Source organism: Schistocerca piceifrons, chromosome 1 (assembly GCF_021461385.2).
Source record: "Schistocerca piceifrons isolate TAMUIC-IGC-003096 chromosome 1, iqSchPice1.1, whole genome shotgun sequence".
Taxonomy (NCBI): Eukaryota; Metazoa; Arthropoda; class Insecta; order Orthoptera; family Acrididae; genus Schistocerca; species Schistocerca piceifrons.
In genome coordinates this window covers 129,810,460-129,835,541 of record NC_060138.1, presented here as the reverse complement: position 1 = coordinate 129,835,541, position 25,082 = coordinate 129,810,460, and the positions used below count along the sequence as shown (strand labels likewise).

Here is a 25,082-nt window from a genome sequence, read left to right as displayed (position 1 = left end):
ACACGGGGCATCGAATGCCGTAAACATCATTGGTTTTTTGTGATTTCACACTCAAGGGGTTCATTTTCAGTAGCTCTGCAAAATTGTTTTAATATTCAGGCCTATCAGCCAGTCAGTCATAAGGAGGAGAAAGGAAGTATTTCCAACAGTCATGTATGCTTCTACTAATAGCACTCCTATGGAAAGTTCACATATTTAATTTTAACAGGTACTGGAAAACACTTGCGGTCTTGGGAAAGTCACTGGTCCTTAAGACAGAGTACAAGGTCTATTGAGTAAGCCACGTTTTAAAATTAAGAAATGAAAGAAATCACCTTTGTTACTTGCATTTGAAAGGCACATCGCTGAGTTATTTTTCAACATAATCTCCATATAAATTAATACACAAATCACAAAGTTACACCAGCTTGTTAATTCCATCATTACAGAATGTTGCTGCCTGAGGCTTGAACCACACACACACACACACACACACACACACACACACACACACTTGCATGCAGTTCCTCGTCATTGTCGAAGCACTGTGTTGCAAGCCAGGTCTTCGTGTGTGGAAACAAGTGAAAATCGCTTGGAGCATTGTCTGGACTGTACAATGGATGGCCAAAATGCTCCCATCCGAAGCTATCTGAGATCCGTCGAATTTTAATGGCCATGTGGGGTTGTACGTTGTTGTGAATGAAAGCACCCTTAGAATTTCTTAGACTCTTATTTTGCATCAGTCTTCTTAATTTCTTTAATGTTGTTGAATATCTCTAACTATTTATTGTTTCATCACATTAGAGGAAATTCACCAGAAGCCTGTCTTTCCCAAAGAACAATAACTACTTGCCACTTCTTCTTGACCATTAGTGTAGCCATTGATAACCAAGATGCACCATTGTCCCACTCCAGTTTCACTATTTATGTCAATTCCTTATGCCACTCAAAGTCCCTGATAAATTCCAATTGATCTCTTGCCTTACCTAATCACTGATTGTACTTCACAACTTGCAGGATTTTGTGTTGCAGCACACATCTTAAATGGGACAGAGCGAGGTGAGGCAGTGGTTAACACACTGGACTCACCTTCACGAGGACGATGGTTCAAACCAGCATACGGCCATCCTGATTTAGATTTTCCATGATTTTCCTAAATTGAATCATGAAAATGCTGGGATGGTTTCTTTGAAAGGGCACGTCCGATTTCCTTTCCCATCCTTCCCTAATGCAAGCTTGTGCTCTGTCTCTAATGACCTCTTTATCGACAGGACATTAAACATTAAGCTCCTCCTCCTCCTCCTTCACATTTTAAATATTCAAACAGAACATGCAACCCAAACAATCACAACCTGATGCGGAATGATTCATTAGAGGCTCTGACATCAAGATGGAGGCACTAGTGCCACTTACTATCTGAAGTTACAATCTGTATAGCCCTCATATTAAAGTTCCATCACAAACCACTTAGATGGGTTACAGAAAGACAGATCCATTATTGCCAGGCTGGACGAGGCTCCCTTCCGCCTGGCACCAGACACCAGCTCTGGCATCCTCAAGAGTCAAGAGAATAATCCACACTCAAGCACCTGGTGCTTCTATTTCACATTTAAATTTTTATATATTAGTAAGCTCTTGCAGGCAACAGTAAATTTCTCAGATTGAAGGAATGTCAGAACATATCAGTTACAATTGCAGCATTCCTAGCAAATTCCTGTTAAGTCTCTACTGTTCAAACCAAACTTTTGGTTGAGTACATTTTTACTTGAGACTAGAGCTAGTTCTGATAATTTTCACAAGGTACGGTGTCCATAATTGTACCATATACATATACTGCCTGATAAATAAAAAGTGAGACTCGTTCTTTGATTTAAAGCAATAACAACTTTTTCTCATCTGCTGGCCTGCTAAGCCTAACACATCTGAGGATTTTCTTTCAAGGTTTACTCCCTCAGCCTTTTAAGATCCCTCTTCACCACAAGGCAGTGGTTCCACTCCTCATTTGCCCTTAGGAGGGAAAGGGTGCCTCCTCCGCCAGCTGGGCCATACCAGAGATGTTCTTCTCCGCCATAGCTGTCATTAAGGACTTCGCCTATCCCTGGCAAGGTTAGGTAATGGTAAGGAAAAAGGAGAGGTTTAGGATAGGATAGGATAGGATAGGAGACAGGCTAATGATAGGTCGTTGTGGGACACACTTAATCTGGCTCCTCCCCTTTGGCTTGTCTGGCATGGGTGACCCTGCTGGTAGCTACGTTACTGCCAGCATAGCCCTCTGGATCCAGAGCGCACAAACCTCCTCACCCGCACGGATAGTGCTACGTTTAAGGTGGTGTCCCCATTGTTCAAGAAAGGTAGTAAAAAGAAATGCACCAACTACCGAGGAATCACACTGTTATCACACTGCCTTAAGATAATGGAAAAGGTCATAGAAAAAAGACTGCGGAAAATTCTAGAACACCAATTAGAGGAACAACAGCATGGGTTCAGAAGTAATAGGGGAACAGTAGATCTCATTTTCTCTCTCTGTCAGTTAATGGAGAAGTTTTGGGAAAAAGGAAAGGACTTGATAGTAGTATTCGTGGATTTGGAAAAAGCATATGACAATGTACCAAGGGATAAAATATGGGAATGTTTGAGAAAACATAATGTTTCTGATTCATTAATTAAAAAGGTCCAGATGCTGTACGATGGTTGTGAGAGCTGTGTGCAAGTAGGAGGTGGAAGATCAAAATGGTTGAAGGCAAAGAGAGGTTTTCAGCAAGGCAGTTCACTCTCCCCTTTACTCTTCATTACACTTATGGACACAATCATGAAAGAAATCAAGGAAGAAGAAAATGAAGATCTCAATGCATTTGTTTTTGATGATGACATTGCCATTTGGGGAGAGGCGGAAATGGAGGTTCAGAGGAGACTAGATTACTGGAACACAAAATTTAAAAAATTCAAGTTAACTATGAGTAGGAACAAGAAAGTGGCAATGAAGATGAGCAGAACACCCACACCATGTCACATCATACTGGAGGGGGAGAAGATTTAATGTGTGAAAAGCTTCAGTTATCTGGGTAGATGGAAGTTCCAAACTAGAAGCCTTAAACAGAATAGCAAAAGGAACTAGCTTCTTCCACCAAGTACGAAATCTAATCTGAGCCAAACAGACCATGTATAAAACTTATCTCCTGCCAATCATGATGTATAGTCTAGAGGCCTGTGTCATAAATAGGAGAGAAGGGAGTCAAATACAAGCATGTGAAATGAAGTCCCTTGGGTCAGCTCTACAAAAAACTAGGAGAGACAGAGTCAGGAATGATTATGTAAGGAGATACCTGCAGGTGACATTGACTACAGATGACAGGATGAGTGCTTTGAGATTGAAGTGGTTCGGTCATGTGAAGCGAATGCACCCAACTCGAACTCCACACCACATTTGCAGATGGAGGTACCGGGAATAAGACCGGTTGGACGACCTAGAAAGAGATGGACACATCAGCTTAAGGAAGATCTCAAGAGGAGAGGAGTAACAAGGGATGTAGAAGAGATGGAAAAGTTATACCAGGACAGAAACCAATGGAAGCTCACTGGAAGGAAATCCTGGTGGTGGTGGTGATGAAATAAAAAGTGAAGCACTCACAAAACATGCCAGATATCAATCTAACTTCATACTCACGCACGCTGTCAGTGGCTATGTAAATGATTAGAATTGCAGTTCTCTCATTTACATCTGCACCTACTGTCTGGAACAGGTAATGGACTCCATGTAACTTTTCATGGCATTCCACACCTCTGATCAGAGAGTAGCAGCAGCGAAATTAGGGAATTACCGTCCCATGTGTAGGCTTCCGTTAACGCCGCAACACAAGTGACTGCATTGGGGTCGGTGCTGTGACCAGGAAGCATGGACTGCAGATGCATTGTGTTTGGTGGTGAATTGCGGTTCTGCATTACACCAGATGACCATCATAAGTGAGCATGGCAGTGACCTGGGTAGAGGTCCCATTCTTCCAATGTTTTGGAGAGAGAGACAGCGATGTTACTCCTGCTAAATTGGTGTGGGAGCAATTGGGTTGAGTTCTGCTCACAACTGGTAGTCATTGAGAGAACTCTGATGGCACAGTGATACATCACGGGCATCCCACTTCCTCATGCATTATCTTTCATGTGACAGTATCATGGTGTCCTTTTCAACAGTACAATGCTCTACCATCTGGTGAGCAAGATGTATGAGACAGGTGAAATACCCTCAGACTTCAAGAAGAATATAATAATTCCAATCCCAAAGAAAGCAGGTGTTGACAGATGTGAAAATTACCGAACTATCAGTTTAATAAGTCACAGCTGCAAAATACTAACGCGAATTCTTTACAGACGAATGGAAAAACTGGTAGAAACGGACCTCGGGGAAGATCAGTTTGGATTCCGTAGAAATGTTGGAACACGTGAGGCAATACTAACCTTACGACTTATCTTAGAAGAAAGATTAAGAAAAGGCAAACCTACGTTTCTAGCATTTGTAGACTTAGAGAAAGCTTTTGACAATGTTAACTGGAATACTCTCTTTCAAATTCTGAAGGTGGCAGGTATAAAATACAGGGAGCGAAAGGCTATTTACAATTTGTACAGAAATCAGATAGCAGTTATAAGAGTCGAGGGGCATGAAAGGGAAGCAGTGGTTGGGAAAGGAGTGAGACAGGGTTGTAGCCTCTCCCCGATGTTATTCAATCTGTATATTGAGCAAGCAGTAAAGGAAACAAAAGAAAAATTTGGAGTAGGTATTAAAATCCATGGAGAAGAAATAAAAACTTTGAGGTTCGCCGATGACATTGTAATTCTGTCAGAGACAGCAAAGGACTTGGAAGAGCAGTTGAACGGAATGGACAGTGTCTTGAAAGGAGGATATAAGATGAACATCAACAAAAGCAAAACGAGGATAATGGAATGTAGTCAAATTCAATCGGGTGATGCTGAGGGAATTAGATTAGGAAATGAGACACTTAAAGTAGTAAAGGAGTTTTGCTATTTGGGGAGTAAAATAACTGATGATGGTCGAAGTAGAGAGGATATAAAATGTAGACTGGCAATGGCAAGGAAATCGTTTCTGAAGAAGAGAAATTTGTTAACATCGAATATAGATTTAAGTGTCAGGAAGTCGTTTCTGAAAGTATTTGTATGGAGTGTAGCCATGTATGGAAGTGAAACATGGACGATAACTAGTTTGGACAAGAAGAGAATAGAAGCTTTTGAAATGTGGTGCTACAGAAGAATGCTGAAGATAAGGTGGGTAGATCACGTAACTAATGAGGAGGTATTGAATAAGATTGGGGAGAAGAGAAGTTTGTGGCACAGTTTGACTGGAAGAAGGGATCGGTTGGTAGGACATGTTTTGAGGCATCAAGGTCTCACAAATTTAGCATTGGAGGGCAGCATGGAGGGTAAAAATCGTAGAGGGAGACCAAGAGATGAATACACTAAGCAGATTCAGAAGGATGTAGGTTGCAGTAGGTACTGGGAGATGAAAAAGCTTGCACAGGATAGAGTAGCATGGAGAGCTGCATCAAACCAGTCTCAGGACTGAAGACCACAACAACAACAACAACAACAAATGCTTTTCCACATGTGGCACGTCTGAATCGACTGTCTGTGTGTTGTTGAGATACCAACATCACCAGCAAGATCACCGTATCTGTCCCCAACAGAACATGTGTGGAACCAGCTCTGTCCCATTGTCAGTATCCAGAATATCAGTTAGAACAGTCGTGCAACAGCTTACATTGCTGCCGAACCAAATCAGAGCATGCGTCCATCCCAGAGATGGGTGCAATGTGATATTGATAAGTGGGCTCATACAGCCAAATTCTTTGCAAAATTTGACTCGATTTTGTAACCACTGAAAATAAAATAACATGACCTTCTCAATCTGTAAAGTTTCATGTGGTTTCCTGCTCCCCTTGTGAGTGCTTAACGTTTTTGTCAGAAAGTGTGAATGGATTTGTGTGTGTATACTTACATTTATCAGTTACATTTACACCTTCGTACATACTCCACAAGCCACCGTAGGATGCGTGGTGGAGGGTGCGATGTACCACCATTGTCGTTTCCCTTTCTGTTCCGCTTACAAATACACTTGTGCTCATAAATTAAGGATAATGCAGATACATAGTGAAACAACACTCTAGTGGGTGGTTTTCAGGTTTAAATCACCTCGGGGTATGACCATGCGGTGCATTTGACCTGCATTCACCACACGGTGGCGCTGGCAGCAATCCACATATGCAGAGATGTGTTGGTGCATGTCAGAGTACAGTGCTGCGAGTAAGTGTGCAGATGTTTTCAGACGTGCTAATGGTGACTGTGTGTTGAAAATGGCTCAAAGAACACATATTTATGACAGTATGAGGGGTAGAATACTAGGGCAAATGAGGGCTGGTCAAACACAGCAGGTCGTAGCACAGGCCCCTCGTGTGCCACAAAGTGTGATCGCAAGATTATGGCAACAATTCCAGCAGACAGGAAACGTGTCCAGGCACTGCAGTGCTGGACGTCCACAGTGTACAACACCACAAGAAGACCAATATATCACCAGACGGCCATGTAGTGCTGCAGGTAGCCTTGCTCAGGACTTTACCGCAGCCACTGGAACAGTTGTCTCCAGACACACAGTCTGCAGATGACTGAACGGACATGGTTTATTTGCCCAGAGACCTGCAAGGTGCATTCCACTGACTCCTGGTCACAGGAGAGCCCGTAAAGCCTGGTGTCAAGAACACAGTACATTGTCATTGGATCATTGGAACAGTGGTCCCAGGTTATGTTCATAGACGAGTCCAGGTATAGTCTTAATAGTGATTCTCACTGGGTTTTCATCTGGCATGAACCAGGAACCTGATACCAACCCCTTAATGTCCTAGAAAGGGACCTGTATGGAGGTCGTAGTGTGATGGTGTGGGTGGGATTATGATTGGTGCATGTACACCCCTGCATGTCTTTGACAGAGGAACTCTAAAAGGTCAGGTGTATCTGGACGTCATTTTGTACCAGTATGCCCACCTTTTCAGGGGTGCAGTGGGTCCCATCTTCATCCTGATGGATGATAACAAACGGCCCCACCGAGCTCCCATTGTGGAGGAGTACCTTGAAACAGAAGATATCAGGGGAATGGAGTGGCCTGCCTGTTCTCCAGACCTAAACCCCATCGAGCACATTTATGATGCTCTCGGTTGACGTATCGCTGCACGTCTTCAAACCCCTAGGACACTTCAGGAGCTCTGACAGGCACTGGTGCAAGAATGGGAGGCTATACCCCAGCATCTGCTCAACCATCTGATCCAGAGTAGGCCAACCCATTGTGTGTCCTGTGTATGTGTGCGTGGTGATAATATCCCATATTGATGTCGGGGTACATGCACAGGAAACTGTGGCGTTTTGTAGCACATGTGTTTTGGGATGGTTTTCTCAACTTATCACCAATACTGTGGACTTGCAGATCTGTGTCACGTATGTTCCCTGTGTGCCTATGCTATTAACGCCAGTTTTGTGCAGTGCCATGTTGTGTGGCATCACATTCTGCAATTATCCTTAATTTATGAGCATGAGTGTAGAGTGAGGGAGAAATGACTGTGTGTATGCCTCCGTATAAGGCTTAACTTGTCTTTATCTTCATGGTCCTTACATTGTTGGCACTAGGACCATTTGGCAGTCAGCTTCAAAGGCCAGTTCTCTAAATACCTAGATATTTAATTGGCCTTACTGTGTCAAGTAGCACACTACTGATGCTTTATTAGAACATTATGGGATTGTTTTTCGTACTCTCTTTTGCATTAACTTACATTTTTCTACATTTAGAGCTAACTGCAATCCATCACACCAACTAGAAATTTTGAGTCAAATTCCTGTGTAGTGGTTGTGATGGTTTTCTTCACCATTACTGTTAGCACATGAGCATTGGTCAACAATGCAAAGCAAGAACAAGATGTTATAGTATCTTTAAAGAAGCAAAACTTCTGTTGTTGAAGCCAGTTGCACTAAAATATTAAATGTAGAATTTCTGTGGCATATTACATTGCTTTAAATTATTGAAAGCTCTGTAAGCATGATATAGTAGACAATCAATACTTTGTTGTGTACCGAAATTAAATTTCTCGTTAGACAGGATTACTGAAATCTTACATTGTATTAAAAGTGAATTGCAGTTTTGTTTTTAAAGGCTGTTTCATTTCATTCTTGAGTCAGCAGATACTTCAGGTTTTCTTCTTATGTACTTAGGAACACCACCTCGTCTTGATGGAAGGACCATTGATTTCTCTGTCTGTGTGAAGCAACCTGGTGACAATCCACCAATGCCATTTTCTTTTATGAATGAATCAGTGTGGATAAAGGTAATTATCACATTATTTTGTATTTGGTGTAAGTAAAAAATGTTTATTATAATAAAAAATTTCCTTTAACTTCAAAAGTGCATAAGTAATACTTGAATCGAGAGTAGCTGTTACATAATATGTAGCTGTATTGACAAAAGAAGTGATCTGAGAATATTTTAGATTCACTACTCATAACAGTTAGAGAGAGATGTGATACACTAGAAGCACACAGAATAGAATTGTGGAGAGAAGTTGAGGTGCAGCACTAGAACGTCACAGCTCTCTCTCTCTCTCTCTCTCTCTCTCTCTCTCTCTCTCTCTCTCTCTCTCTCTCTCTCTCTCTAACTCGCCTTCATAAGTGAAGCATCCATGTTCCAATAATTACACACTCTAGTCACATTAGTGTGACCACCTGTCAAAAGCCTGAATAACCAACTTTTGCAACCCAGACGTGCAGAAAGAGAGTCGGTGGGCAGTGGGGTTCTGGAAGGTACCAACTGGATATGGTCCTATGGATTCTTGGTTGGGTTTAAATCCAGGGAGTTTGAAGGCCAGGGGAACATGGTAAACTCTTCCTGGTGCTCATTGAACCATGCACGTACTCTGCGAGCTGTGTGACAGATTGCTTTGTCCTGCTGTTAAATGCCATTGTGTCGAGGAAAAAACAAACTGCATTTAGAGGTGGAAAGGATTGCGAAGAGTAGATGCATACTTGTGTTGACCCATTCTGCCTTCCAGAATGATGAGATTGCCCAGGGAATGCCACAGAAACATTCCCCAGATGATAATGCTCCCTCCTGCAACCCAGACTCTTACGATGATTGTTGCAGGGCCATACACACCAGCAGCTATGTGTCTGATCTATGTAAAATGACTCATCTGAAAAGGGCATCTGTTGCCACTCTGTGGACATCCAGTGGTAGAATTGGAGTACAAATGCCATCCTTAATCACTGATGAACAGCAGTCAGCATGGGTGCAGGAACCAGGAACCTGCTGCGGAGGCCCATACAGAGCAACATCTCTCTTTCATTATTCTGGCCCTGTCCTCTCCAGTCTTCTGAACACTTTCTTTTACTCGTGTTATCCACTTGTCCCACGGCCTTCCCCTTGGTCTCTTGTTCACGGTTTTCATCTCTTGCATCTGCCTACTTCCTCACTACGGATGGACCGCACTTATCTCAGGGTCTAAGTGATCTGCCCTTCCTTTTCCACTTTCCCCAGCCTATGCCTCTGCAGCCCGAAGAACTTGTAGTGCAAAAAGCTAGGATAGTATCATCACTTTTACTTTGTGTGTGTGTGTGTGTGTGTGTGTGTGTGTGTGTGTGTGTGTGTGTGTGTGTGTGTGTGTTGGTATTATTAAACATTTCACCTTTTGAAGGTAATCACAGGTAATCAATTCTGTTGCATAATTTATTTCTGTGTATCCCCCCCTCCCCCTACAATTCTTACATAGTATGTTTGGTATATCTCCTTCTTACTTTTCTGGAAGACCTCTTTGTTCCATGCTGTTCTTCTCACACTACTCATAAAGCTGCCAACTAGTCTTGCATGTTCATGTACTTCTTTGTCACTTCTTCCATTTTTTTTTTTTTTATTTTTTTTTTTTTATATTATACTCGCACCAGTAATTGAAACTTTGCATGTTTACCAACTGCTCCCCTGCCTGTATCCAGTTCACACTTCTTTGGATTAAATTTTAGCCTATACTGTTGCACAGATTCTTCCCAAATGTCTAATTGCTTCTGTATTTCCTCTTTGTTGTCCCCCCACACCATCAAATCGTCAGCAAGTGATATTGTTGTCATTCTGTCTCCTATTTTTCTTTCCACTTGGGTAATTATGAACATAGCCATAGAGTTTTAATTATAACCTAAAAAAATGAGGTTAAGTTATTAATTTTTGGTGTTGTCTCTTCAACTCTGTGTCTTGTACTTCAGTACTTTTATTCATATTTATGGGTTTTCTGCTTCTTTTCTTGCCTTCATTTTTTGATGTCCTTTGCTAACAGCCAGTGGACTCTTTCCTTACTAATTGGTTTGTTGAACAGTGTCTATCAAAGAAGAATGAAACCAAGTGACTGGCTCAAACTAATGTTTGTATCATGGCCCTAAAAGTCCATTGCATAGTGTTGCAATGATTGCAGAATAATCAGTTCAGTGAATCATGCCCTCAAGCTATTCCTTAAAATACTGCATTTCAGAATATACAGTAAATGTAAGGGGTGGATTGAAGACTTTTGGTTTGGACTGAGGAGTGGTTTCAGCATGCTGAAGACATTATTCAGTCTTTAGGTATTGATCCAACAGTTTTGTGATGTTTATACTTGTTTTATTGATTATGAAAAAGTTTTTGACATTGAAAAATTGATACATGTCTTAGGTGAGAAGGACTGTATGTATGTGCCATCCAACTGATTGTACGTCTGTTCTGGAACCAAAGAGATAATGTGTGTGTTGTTGGTCAAGCTGTCAGAAGCAGTGTAGATTATGAAAGGAGTTTGCGAGTTCGCCATTACTTTTCAACATCTCTTCTGAAAAGATTTTTTTGAGTTGCTGTTCGTAGAAAGTTTTAAGGATTGGTGGTTAATCTGAGTTATCATTGATAACATCAGATGTGCTGATGACATTATCTTATTTGCAAGTAGGTTGGAAGATCAGCAAGAACTACGAAACACTATTACTGAAGTGAACAATGCCATGGAATTATGTTTAAACATCAAGAACACGAAATGGATAATTATAACCAGAAACTGAAATCAAATTTGAGGCACTCTTGCACTCAGTAATGATAAGATAGAAAGGATTCCATCATATAAATATATGGAGCCTCAAATCAACAATAATTGGGACTTATCTCAAAAAAAATTTCTGTGGAATTGAACAGGGCTGAAATTCTTCCCAGAAAATTAAGGAAGTTCTGGCTAGCTGTGACATAAGTATTATACTTCTCACTCAACTTCTTCAGTGCTACTTGTTCAGTATCCTACTCTATGGAGTGGAGTCCTGGGCACTTACTGCATAATTAGAAAAGAAACTGGAGGAATTTGAAATGTGAGCATATCAAAGAATGTTGTGATACCGCGGAGAAATTAAGTCACAGATGTGGCAGTACTGCAGCATATAAACAAAGATTTAGTAAACCTCATTACCATCAAGAGAATAAGCCTCAAATACTTGGGCAATATAATGCCCAACAACAATTAATAGAAGCTGTTGCAACTAATATTTCAAGGAAAGATTGATGGCAGACATGGCCCAGGACATAGGAGATTGTGCTGGTTAAAGAAATTAAGCCAGTGGTTTGGGTTGAGCACAGAATTGCTATTCAGTAAAGCCATGGACAAACAACGGATGACACTGTAATTCTTCATGCTTTCTTGGAGATCTTTCTAGAGCTTGGTTACTCGATGAACTACAATGACACCAAAATTGTCACATAGACCCCTAGATATTGTGATAGTGTCATAAAAGAGTCCATCGAGATCGCAGAGAATATCATAAACTGTGATACTGGATACCAACTCAGCACGGCCTGGGATCCGGCTCTCAAAATGCAACGTGAAACACATCGAGATTTCAGGAGTGGGGACTGAGAATACAGCCACGAGACAGAGCACCAGACACTACAGATTTGTCCTGACAACCACGACCCTAGAGGATGTCCAAGTCAGGAACACTAATGACCAGAGGGAGCCATTGGAGCCACGTCTGGCAGGCACAGTGGTTTGGATTGAGCACAGAATTGCTATTCAGTAAAGCCATGGACAAACAACGGATGACACTGTAATTCTTCATGCTTTCTTGGAGTGCCCAGCAAGAGACAGAAGTGGAAACCTAAGAAACAGCAATGAGACAGAACACCAGACATTACAGACCAGTTTTGAAAAACCTTAGATGATGAGCTTGGCCCTAGAGGATGGCTGCATCGAGCCAGGCTGGTGTTCCCACCAGCAATCAGAGGGGACCATGGCAGGTGTGGACCGCGAATGAAACACTCAATGTAACATGGACCAGTTACGAAGTGCTCAGCAAGAAACCTGGACCCTGGAAACAGCTACAATACAGAGCACCAGTCACTATAGATGATGACCGCGACCCCAGAGAGTGGTCGAGCCGGGCGCAGACAGCATTTGGAACACCAGCTACTAGAGAGGACCATGGGAGCTGCGTCTGGCGAGTGCAGACTGCAGAGGGAACACGTGATGCGGTGCGGACCGACTAGGGAGTGCCCAACACCTTACAGGCATAAATACTGAACCTGATCTGTCCAAGGACCTTTCTCGGGTAGCACCTGAAGGAAACAGCGAGTTACACTGTCGAAATATCGTGCGAGAACGATGCGAACATCCAGCAGAAGTCCCATTTTTTCAAAATGTCAACAGATGATGCTATTGATCACCATTGTTCTTGAAGGATAAGGCATTTAAGGGAGAAGAAAATGGTCACTGTCGCCTATCATGGTATCAGCTTGATATATCCACTGTTTCTCTACTAACATACAGTCAGTTGCTGACATTTTAGACCAATCACTGATATACCATGTCACCCGATAATTTCTCTCTTATCAAATTAAGAATTTCCAACCGTCAATCCTTTCTTTTTGCAAGAGTCCATTTTGTATCTCCTTCCCAGCCATTTATTCCAAGTACCGTACATTTTCTTATCCATGTCTCTCTACACCAACATGTGATTTCATGCCTTCTATTGCAACAGTGTTTTGCTCAGTCATCCGCTTCTGCAATAATCTTCAAACTCCTCTTTTTCCTCTTATGTACTCTAGATCAGGAAAAGGAGGTGGAGGGTGCTATAGCAAGAACAAACATGATTTATGGAATGTGGTATTTTATGGAGGAGCACATAAGATACAGGTTGTACATAGCACTGAGCGCGTTGACTGGACAACAGTAATACAAAGTACATAATAGGCCAAGTAGTCTTTTGCGATTGCTTAAATAATGCTGTTTTTTTGGCAGCTCACCAGAGGGCGCCAATGGGCCGATCCAAGTGAGCTTTATAAATGGACCTGTGAACTGTGTGGACATGCAATCTCTGAAATTTTGCGCATCATGAGGGAGGTGGTGGTATACTTGTAATATCCTCTGTTTTCCTCTTCGGTGGTAATTTGGTCTTCACCATTCTCTCGTTTATTCCAGTTGCTTCCTTTTTCAGTCCATCTCTCGTAGCTATATATCAGTGGATCAGAATGTACTCCAAAGGAACCACAGGATGTAAATAGGAATTAATCATATGTTGTTGTTCCTGTTGTGGTCATCAGTCTAAGGCTGCTTTGATGCGGCTTTCCACACTACTCTATCCTGTACAAGCCTCTTCATCTCCAAATAACTATTGCCTGCCACAGCCATTTGAATCTACCTACTGTATTCATCTCTTGGTCTCCCTGTAAATTTTTTACCTCCCACACTTCCATCCTACACTAAACTGATGAATCCTTGATGTCTCAGAATGTGTCCTATCAAGTGATCCCTTTGTTTAGTCAAGTAATGCGCATTACTTTCCTCACCAGTTCTTAGTTAGGTTATTAGTTATGTGATCTACACACATAATGTTCTGTATTCTTCTTAACATCAAATTTCAAAAGCTTCTATTCTCTTCTTGTCTGAACTGTTAATCATGCACTTTTCATTCCCTTACAAGGCTACATTCAAGCCAAATGTCTTCAGAAATACTTTGTTACAGTTAAATATGTGTTCAGTCTTAAGACATTTATGGTTTTGACAATTGCTTTTCCTCCCGCTGCCAGTCTTTCTACTTGGTACATCATCAGTTATTTTACTGTCCAAATGCAGAAATTCATCTACTACTTTTAGTGTCTGACTTCTTAATCTTTTTCACTCAGCATTGCCTGATCTAATTTGAATATATCCTGTTACTCCTGTTTTGCTTTTGTTAGTGTTCAGCTTACATCATCCTTTGAAGACACAGTCCATTCCATTCAACTGCTCTTCCGAATCATTTCCTGTCTCCAACAGAATCACAATGTCATTGGCAAAAACCTTAAAGCTTTTATTTCTTCTTCTTGAATATTAATTCCTTCCCAGGCTTTACTGCTTGCTCAGTTTACATGTTGAATAATGTCTGGGATAGACAACTACTCTTTCTCACCTCTTCTCAACCTCTGCTTCCCTTTCATGCATCTGGTTTCTGTACAAATTTTGTATAACCTTTTGCTCTCTGCACTTAATCCTTTCTACCTTCCAAATTTCAAAGTGTGTATTCCAGTCACCTTTGACAAAAGCTTTCTTAAAGCTTACAAAAGGTATAAATGTGGGTTTTCACTAATTTGACCTATTTTCTAAGATAAGTAATAAGGTCAGTATTGCCTTACGTGTCCCAACATTTCTCCAGAATTTGAACTGGTCGTACATGAGTTTGGTTTCACTCAGTTTTCTCATGTTTCTGTAAATAATTTGTGTTAGCGTTTCCCAACCATGACTTATTAAACTGATTGGTTGGTAATATTCACACCTGTCAACACCTGCTTTCTTTGGTACTGAAATTATTACATTCCTCTTGAATTCTGTGGGTATTTCCCATGTCACATATATCTTGCACACCAGGTTGAATAGTTTTGTCATAACTGGCTTTCCCAAAGATATCAACAGTTCTGAGAGAATATCATCTACTCAGGAGACCTTGTTTCACCTCATATATTACAGTGCTCTGCTGCCAATTTCTTCTCACGTTATCATATCGCCCATCTCATCTTCACCTACTTCCTCTTCCATATAGGACGACGGTTCAATCCCGCGTCCGGCCATCCTGATTTAGGTTTTCCGTGATTGCCCTAAATCACTCCAGGCTAATGCCGGGATGGTTCCTTTCAAAGGGTACGGCCGACTTCCTTCCCCGTCCTTCCCTAATCCGATGAGACCGATGACCTCGCTGTCTGGTCTCCTTCCCCAAGCAACCCAACCCAACTCTTCCATATAATATTGCCTTCAAGTTCTTTTTCCGTTCTATGCTTTCTTGATTTCCATTTGAGCCCTTGATATTCATATGGCTGCATCCCTTTTCTCCAAAGGTCTCTTTAATTTTCTGGAAGTAGTATACATCTTGCTCTAGCTATACAAACTTCTGTTGACTTACATTTGTCCTCTAGCCATTCCTGGTTAGCCATTTTGCACTTCCTGTACTGCTTCATTTCCTGCATTTTTGTACACTGATGGAAAAAAATCCCAACATCAAGAAATAATTAACGTAGAGCAATGAAATTTTGGGAATACATTTGCGTAGGTAACATATTTAAGTGATTAACATAACAGGATCACAGGTTAATGTAAGCATGAGAAAAGTCATTGCAGTTGTGAACTGGTGATACATTAACAACTGGATTAACAGCCAGAATATCGAATGCAAGCATGCAAATGTGTGTCTACTGTGTCATACAGGTCCCAGATGTCAATTTGTGGGCTGGAGTTCCATGCCTGTTGCAGTTGGTCAGTCAATACAGGGATGGTTAATACTGGTTGTGGAAGTTGTTTTTCAGTGATGTCCCATACAGGTGCAGTTGTAGACAGGCAACATGTTGACACTCTGTAGAACATGTTGGGTTACAATAGCGGAATGTTGGTGAGTGTTATCTTGTTGGAAAACACCCCTTGGAATGTTGTTGATGAGTGGCAGCACAACAGGTTGAATCACCAGACTGACAAACAAATTTGCAGTCAGGGTGCATGGAACAACCATGAGAGTGTTGCTGCCATCATTCAAAATCACACCTCCGACTAGGGGTAGGTCCAGTGTGTCTGGGCTGCAGATAGGTTGGTTGGAGATGTTCACCTGGCCTCTTTATAACCAACATACAGCCATCACTGGCACCAAGGCAGAACCGGCTTCCATCAGAAAACACAACAGACCTCCACTCCAACCTCCAGTGAGCTCTTACTTGACACTACTGAAGTTGCAAATAGCAGTGGTTTGGCATCAGTGGAATGCACGCTACAGGGCATCTGGCTCAAAGCTATCCTTGAAGTAATTGATTTTTAACAGCTCAGTGTGTCACTGTGGTGCTGACTGCTGCTCAGATTGCTGCTCCAGATGCAGTATGATGTTCTATAGCCATACGTTGAACAGACAACTTTCCCTCTCGGTAGTGCCACATGGCCATCCGGCATCTGCCCTTCCCATTCCCTTGTCTGACCACCGGTGCCAGCAATCGTGTACAGTGGCTACATTCATGCCAAGTCTTTCTGAAAGGTCATGGAAGGAACACTGGGCTTCTCATAGCTGTAGTACATTACCATCTTCAAATTCAGTGAGTTGTTAATAATGGCGTCGTCATTGTCTTAAAGGCATTCTTGACTAACATCAACTCACTAAGTCCAATATCAAAGGTCACTAATGCTCACAGCCATCATAGTGGCTATTTAAAACAAACCTAGTTTGCATCCTCATAGTGGTACTACTAGCGCAACTCGTATGTGACTGGTGTGAAATTCAAATAGACATCATCTTTCTAACATAAAAACATGACTAACAATTTTAATTTATCTTGCATAACTCCTCCTTGGTTTTGAGATTTTTTTTCCATCAATGCATTTATTTCTCTCGTCAGTTAAATTCAGTATGTCCTGTGATATCCAAGGATTTATACTAGGCCTTGTCGTTTTACTTAATAGATTGTGTACTACCTCCTTTATTTTATCTTACAAAGCTATTCATAATTTAGTCATTGCTAACACTTGGTGTAAGAATCATGAAAGAAGGTTGTATATGTGGAAGAGACCTGTAGATACTAGACAATGGAAGGTTTGAGATTGAGATTAATTTTATAATCTAAGAAAGAGATTTTCGAGTCATGTTTTAAACTGTAAGACATTTTCAGGGGCTTGGACTATAATTTATTGGTTATGAGCTGTAGATTAAAACAGAGGAATATACAGAAAAGTAGAAAATTAAGGAGATAAGAACTAGAGGTTGTTGAGAATTTCAGAGGGAGCATTAGGCAACAATTGAGTGAAACAGGAGAAAGGAATACAGTAGAAGATGAGTGGGTGGTTTGGAAAGACAAAGTAGTGAAGGCAGCACATGAATCATACAGAAAGGCAAAAAGGTACTAGAATTATAGGGGTAGCAGGAATTTCTGGAAAAAAGTAGATACTGGTGGAGATACTGAGAAACTGCAGATTGTAAATAGAAAAGGGAAGGAAAAAAAAGACTGTGGGGAGAAATGGCAAACCAAGTTAGGAACTTATAGTTGTTTGGAGTGAAGTATGTGTTGCTGATCCAATTCCTGACTTTAGTTTAAAAGATTCAATGTTCATCAATATGAATGCCGCAAGAGATTCAATAAGTATTCAAATGTAGAGTGAATCTTTCATTGTGAGGGGAAATTTGGAACACTGCATTTTTTGGAGGCACATGATTTTAATGTATCTAGAAATAGCCAAATTCATATCGTCATTTCATAATATGTTTAACAATTCTGTGTTGGATGTTCATGTGTAGACAGTTTGTTGAATGGGCTTCGCAATGACCATGAAAATTTTCTCAGTAAAATACATAACAATCGATATGGACCACTGCCAAAGATCAACATGCCATTTTGCAACAAATATCCTCTTCATTGTGAAATTTTGCAATGACTGCTCCACAGAAGTTACTTGATTAATTCTTGAGCTAACAAACATTACCTAACCAAACCATTTCTCTAATCATTTAGAGCCGACACTATTTAACAGCTTCAAGTTGAGTGTAAATACATTATCCTCCTAAAATATGATTAATATGAAGCACTTTCTTATGCCATCTTTGATTATAAATTGTGACTAAGAATGCAGGCATCTCTACACAAAACATGTAATAAGAATAAGAGTGCTGCTTTCCTCTGAATTACAAATCATGGTTGTAGTGAGTTGTGAGTAAAATGTAGCTTGTAAGTTGTGAGTGCTTTGTTGTTGTAGGCTCAAGAAGAGCTGCAAATTAGAAGACAACCTCTGTGATGCAGTTACCGCATTGCAGTCAGTGATGCTGCCACAATTGTGTAATAGATCTCATTTAATCATTAAAGAAAATAAATGATGGCAGAGTAACATTCAGATTCTATTCAGTGAGAAAGTCTAGACGTTTTATACTTTTTTTTACTAACATAGTGGAAGAATCCTTTATTTTTAAACTGTTTTAAATAATACAATTAATTAAATAATTAATAGTGCAGGTAGTTACTGTTATACTCTTTCACCAATCTTTAAAATGACATGCAATATTCATCTGCATCTGAGTAAAGATGTTTAAATTCAGCTGAGGGATTCATATATAAATAAAGTGTCAGCTCTTGAAATAGTTGTCGCAAATTATTTCTTCTGTTTCTCTGAAAATGATATTAACCTCATGGTTTGGCAGAGTGTCTGTAAAATGTGTTGTCTTTGTTACACCGTTTCAAGCTTCATGTCAGTTTGACAAGACTCAGCAACTGTGCCCCATCTGAAGATGATGTACAGGTGGACTGCTGAAGTAGTATGTGATGTTAGTTTTAGGGTCCAGTAGCAAACACAACAGGAATGCCACAAATCATTTCATCAGACCACCTGTGTAGTCTCATCTGTGTTGATTTTGTGTATGCAGTTGGAACATTCCACAACTGAAAGATCTATGAACATTATTTTATTGTTGCAGCCCGAAGATCAACTGTTCTGTTACTTGACCTTCACAAATGAGAAGGTAAACAAAATAATCCTTGAGAATCTTCATGTCAATCGGCATGTAAGAGAAGAAGTCACTGGTCCCCGTTACTGCCCATCAATTGAATCAAAGGTATTAAGGTAAAATCCGTATGCTTTTTCCTTTTGTCTCTCACATTCTGTACTTCATACTTTGTACTTCTCCACCTGTGTAAATGCTGTTTAAAATTATACAAAAAGTTTACCTGCAACATAGGTTTTCAAATAATATGATTCTGTAGGTTTCATGTCAGATAAGTAATACATGTTACAATTTGTGTTATTTTCATTTTAAGAGTATCAAATTGTTGAACCAAGTAGTGATGGAGTAATCCACTTACTTAGTGATCCAATGTCTCTGGTGTGAAACATAATTGTTTCTTTCATATAATGATGTGGATTGTAAACTTTAGGACCCCCAAAACTATTATAAATGGTTCACATCTTGGTAGACAGCTAGGACACACAATATTCAATACACCATGGAACAAGGTGTCAGAATTGTTCAGATGTTTGGCTTACATTCAGGAGGTGGTTGGCTAAAATTTCTGTCCAGGCATCTGTATTTAACCTTTCCACCTCTTCCCTAAGTCACCTTAGTGAGGTACACCAAAATTGTGCCTCCAGAAAGGAGCTAGTGAACAAACACCTGTCCCGTAGGTTTATGCAGAATGCAACACACTGGTGCCCAAACCAACCTTTTAGATTGATTTTTTATTTTTGTTGTAATTATTTTGTGCAGAAGTTATGAAGGCGGCCTTACAGGGGGATATAACGGAAAATGTAAACATTTATTTAAAAAATCTTTACAGCCATATTTACTAATGAACAAATCTAAAATTTTGCATGTGTAAAGCAAAAGAGCTGTGTTTTAATGGAAAATTATAATAAAATATGCAGGATTAATATTTTGCCAGAAATTTTAATTTTTAATTTTTTATTGTCTTTTTTTTATAAAAAGCCGTAACTCAGATTCTAATCATGCAATTGATCTGAAAATTTTATTGTAGTGTCCTGAATAGATTATAAAACCACTGAAGTACAGTTATTAATTTATGGTACAAATTTTATCATTAACAGAGTTTTTAATTCTGCACATCCAAAATTAACTTTTTTCTGCATATAATCATCTAAAAATCAGAATGCAATCGCAAGATCTCATATTTTTTAATTACAGGGAGACAGCAACAGGTTGTTAACACTTCCTGAAAATTTCGTAGCATTAGCACATATACTTTTTGAGAAAAGGCTTCTAATAATGTAAAAAATGTAAAACAGAGAAAATGAGGTTCAAAGATTTTCTTCTTATACTATTACATGTAATAAGTTTACCTCAATTTTAAAATCCTCCATACTGATACTCCTCATCCTCCAGGTTTCTCTTCTCCCCTTATCGAATCTGCCTGGCCTGTATTTGCAGGTAACGCGCTGATCTGTTAGCTGTCTATGGTGTAAAATGCTTTTGTTGTGAACACACCAGGATCTATACCAACTCTCTTCAACACTTCAATTCTGCCATTATTTCTGTTATTGTAACATAAAACTGCATCATAGACGCCTATTTTGAGTACTTCAAGTCCACAGAATGTCCGTTTTGGGCATCTAATCCAAATTAAATTATTGAGGATTTATTTGCATTTTATGTCTTTCCGTGAAGACACTTCCTCAATAAATCAGGGTTTGCAAGAAACCTGAATGTGGCTTAATTGCATTCATAACAGGTTCTGGTAATGAGTGTTTATGTGAATACATCTCATTTCTTTTGTGGAACTTACACCAATCGTCTTTCGGACACTGATTGTGCATTGGTGCTTGGTCAGTGGATAGTTTGTGGAAAAAAATTGCCCACACAGCACACCTCCTTGCCTCTAAATTATGTGTTTTCTTCCTGATAGCTATCCCATAAAATGAAGAGAATCAATTTCTTTCAGAGTATGGCTGCCTTTTCCTCCTAGTGGTTTTCCATCCTCAAGTACTTCACCTTCCTTCTCTTTCAGCAAGTGACAAAGCCTACCAACAAGCCTCATTTGGATGTGGCCAGCACATTTCAACTTTTCTATTGTTGTATTTTACGGATTTTTATGTGCTTTGAACGAAGAGGCGTCCCCATCACCAAGGTATTTAGTAAATCTAATACCATACTGGTCCTCAGATCTGGAGAACAACCTCACAACTGCAGTAGCCTCCATGCCCCCAATTGAGCCACTATAATTTTTAGAGCATGCTACTGCACGCTTTTCTTGTCACAATTTGTCACTGTCTTCATTGCTGGACATTTTCTGTGTTGCACACTGGTGGCAGTATTTAGACATAATAGTTACCTCTAAAACTTTACCTGAGTTAAAACCAATAACAGATGCAACTCCATGCAGAGATGTGTGACCCATTTTCATCCAGATCCCATCTACAGAACACGCACATGTCAGTAACATTTGTAGGAGGTTCACTGTCATGAATATCTACTCCAGGATCTATTTCTTTTTTGTTTATTTTCACCAATGCCTCCACTGCTTTCTTCAAAGAAACTTTGGCAGTATCGCATACAGCAACGGACATTTCTTTATTTATATTTTCAAACCTTGCACAAGGTGGAGGCCTGTTGAGAAAACCACACAATAAATTACCTCCTTCCCTGCCCTGTCCAAGGCATCTCAGATCATATACTAACCTAAAATTCCTTTCGTAGGTACCAGTGTCAGTTTTTTTGGAGGAGGGAAATGAAAATTCATAGCCACATGAATTACAAATTACTTTAAAGTCACAAGCTATTCTCACTCTTCTGTCTTCAACAACAATCCTGAATTCCATATTTTTACAGTTAACACATAAACATGAAAACTTTATAGCTTGGCAGAGATGCTGTAAATAAATAAGTGTGAATCCAGTGGAATTCATATCAACATCACTAACGCACCTGTACAATTCTCCTGCCCCAAGTTTTGATGCTGAAGCTAAGAGCTTATGTTCTTCATTTTGAGCTGCTCCCTCTTTTTTGTTGGTAAAACGATTTCCATGAAACCTCCGTTTCCTAAACACAGTTTTTCCACCACCTGTTACATATAAATCTTGACTTCCACGTAAAGGTTTGCGAATCCAACCTTCCATCTACTAGTATGTGTTAGTATTGTCAAAATGTAAATAAAGCACCTGCAAGAAAGTTTTCAGGCAAAGATACAGATGTCAGCCACATATATACCGCATTTACTCGAATCTAAGCCACACTCGAATCTAAGCCGCACCTGAAAAATGAGACTCGAAATCAAGGAAAAAAAAATTTCCCCAATCTAAGCCGCACCTGAAATTTGAGACTCGAAATTCAAGGGGAGAGAAAAGTTTTAGGCCGCACCTCCAAATCGAAACAAAGTTGGTTCATTGTAACATGAGACACGATTGGAGTTGAATGGATGAAGATACAGCTACAGTAGTTTGGTGCGAGTTAGAAGCTTAACAGTTAAGCTTTACCAAGTAGCCATTGTTATGTGTCAGACGCTCCGTCCGTATTTATATGGGTACCCTTCCTTTTTCACGTGCTTCGTCTGGTTTGAATCGATTGCTTATTTTGCTTTGATCTGATAAGTGTCGTTATCTTTGTTCTTTTACGTTGCTCTAAGCTGAAAATGCATTATTGTACTCTGTCATGCATTGTTTGTTGCATTCTGATAATGAGTGTTTACGACCTGTCGTCGCTCGCGGCATGGTTTGCTTTTGTGCGTGCTCCGCGGCTTACAATAAAGAAAAAAAAAGAGAGGAAATGTCTCGTAAGCGAAACAATGGCAAGAGACTGCTATTCGTTATTGCTTACACTGCAGCTTTCTTTGATAATGATCAACAAGAATCGAATAATAGACTGCGTATAATAGAAGATGTTCTGAATGAGAGTTAGCGAAAATTTTTTTCCGTTTGAAAATCTTTGCAGACGCCTCTTTAGTACATTACATTTTGCACAGAAATTAGATTCATCTTAGATTTAAAAATCTAGTCAGTTGCCGTGCTTCATTTCTGACTGTATCACTATTCAACATAAGAATAATATGAATATAAACATGACATGATATGTATATTCTTCGGCGTTTGCTGTTGTCTCACTGTAGTTTCATAGTTTATTAGGCAGACAGGATGTAAATGAGATAGCAGCAGACACGAAAGAATACATGGCATAATGTTTACATTCTTCTACCTTTTCTTTTAATTTATTTACTGATGCAGAGGTTTTGGCGCCAGTATTTATCTTTGTGCCTGCAAAGCATGCCTGTGTATCGCCACATATATTCGATGGCAGAAGTTGGTTGTAACAGCACCTACCAACATTTTTCCGAACTTCCACTTGCTTTGCGCTCGATTCTAAGCTGCAGGCGGTTTTTTGGGTTACAAAAAACGAAAGAAAAGTGTGGCTTAGATTCGAGTAAATATGGTAGATGTCAGCCAAAGATATCGAAAGAAAATAGCCTTCACACTGACAAAAATTCCACTGAAGCAAGCAGTTTCCCAAATGTCATAAAAGGTGGGAGTGGGTAGATTAAACTGTTTAGATGAAGAAAATAATATTTTTGAAAAATTGATTTTTTGGACCAGAATCTATTACATCCCCCCTTAAGTTCCAAAAACTTTGTAAAAATGAATTTTATTTGATTTTGTACCAGTATCTCTTCTGTCTAGCTAACCAATTGGGTCAGGCAGCTTTCAACATTTCTAAAGTTTCTATTTTCTTCTTGTTGAAACTGCTTATTGCCTCAGTAATAGAAAACATCTCTCTAGAGTTTGAAACAGTATGAAGTTACCAAAAAGAAAAAAAAATTGAGTATTATTGTGAGTAATTGAGTAATTTCTGTTAGCTCTAAAAATGACAGAGAATATTTTTGGCATGGAAAGGACATTGTTTTAGGTCATAAGCTATCATGAGATGGGAAACAAGTCAATAGTTGCAACTCTGAGTTAGTATGTGAATTGTGCGCGGTTAGCACAATTCGTAGTACTGCAGCGATCTAGGTTCAAGGCACAGTCAACACACAGCTTAAACTAGTCAGCTTGTCACAAATGTTCATTAGCTGCCAAGACTGACTGTATAAAAAGTTGTTCACATCTATGATTTTCATTAAAAACAAACCATAGATAAATATTTGATCTTACATTCTAAACTGATTTTACTGAAAATATGCAATATCTATGCTTGCTTGATACTAACTGCAGCAAGTTCCACGTTATTGGTCACCACAGCAATTTGCCTCAGCCATAAGACCAATAGCAAAATTTCACAGAACACATACAACATATGCTGTAGAGATTAAACTTAGTATAGTGGGACTTTTTTCAAGTGCAGTAAAAAGTTAATTTAATTCTGTTAATATTATTATAATATGTCCACTACATTTTTGCTGGTGAAACATTTGATACGGGATACATCCAGAATTAAAATCATTTGTTGTAAGACTTTCCTTGAGAATGGGCAACATGCTATTATTTTTGCAATGTTTTAACCTTTATTATTATTATTATTGAAACTTGAAACTTCCTGGCAGATTAAAACTGTGTGCCGGACCGAGACTCGAACTTGGGACCTTTGCCTTTCGCGGGCAAAGCTCGCAGGAGAGCTTCTGTAAAGTTTGGAAGGTAGGGGACGAGGTAGTGGCAGAAGTAAGGCTGTGAGGACGGGGCGTGAGTTGTGCTTGGGTAGCTCAGTTGGTAGAGCATTTGCCCGCGAAAGGCAAAGGTCCCGAGTTCGAGTCTCGGTCCAGCACGCAGTTTTAATCTGCCAGGAAGTTTCATATCAGCGCACACTCCGCTGCAGAGTGAAAATCTCATTCTGGATTATTATTATTATTATTTATTAGTAGTTGACATTTTTTATCTTATTGCTGTGTTTTCTTAGGTTTGGAGGCAAGAACCATCAGATCTGGCTTGAACCAGAAGGTCTTTCAAGCCATGTTGTGTATCCCAATGGACTATCATGCACTCTTCCTGAAGAACTGCAAGCTGTTCTGGTTTGCCAGATAAAAGGTCTAGAGAAGGTTAAACTGTTAAGGCCAGGTATAGAAGATTTTACTTTGGTCAGCTCTTCTTCTTTAAAACAGACAT

At 39.8% G+C, this 25,082-nt stretch overlaps 1 protein-coding gene and 1 non-coding gene across 4 annotated transcripts in view; both read left to right on the top strand.

The window, feature by feature from the left end:
- The window catches only part of LOC124782429 (protein MTO1 homolog, mitochondrial), a 91,170-nt gene that overhangs the window by 41,841 nt on the left and 24,247 nt on the right, over positions 1 to 25,082 (top strand). For all 3 annotated transcript variants that reach the window (XM_047253941.1, XM_047253939.1, XM_047253940.1), the window contains 3 exons: positions 8,236 to 8,348; positions 18,967 to 19,112; positions 24,877 to 25,034. In XM_047253941.1, coding sequence (XP_047109897.1) covers positions 8,236 to 8,348; positions 18,967 to 19,112; positions 24,877 to 25,034 — 417 coding nt within the window. The remainder of the gene's footprint in view (positions 1 to 8,235; positions 8,349 to 18,966; positions 19,113 to 24,876; positions 25,035 to 25,082) is intronic.
- On the top strand, positions 24,672 to 24,748 carry Trnas-cga. Its single transcript has one exon. It is a non-coding gene; the product is annotated as a tRNA-Ser (tRNA).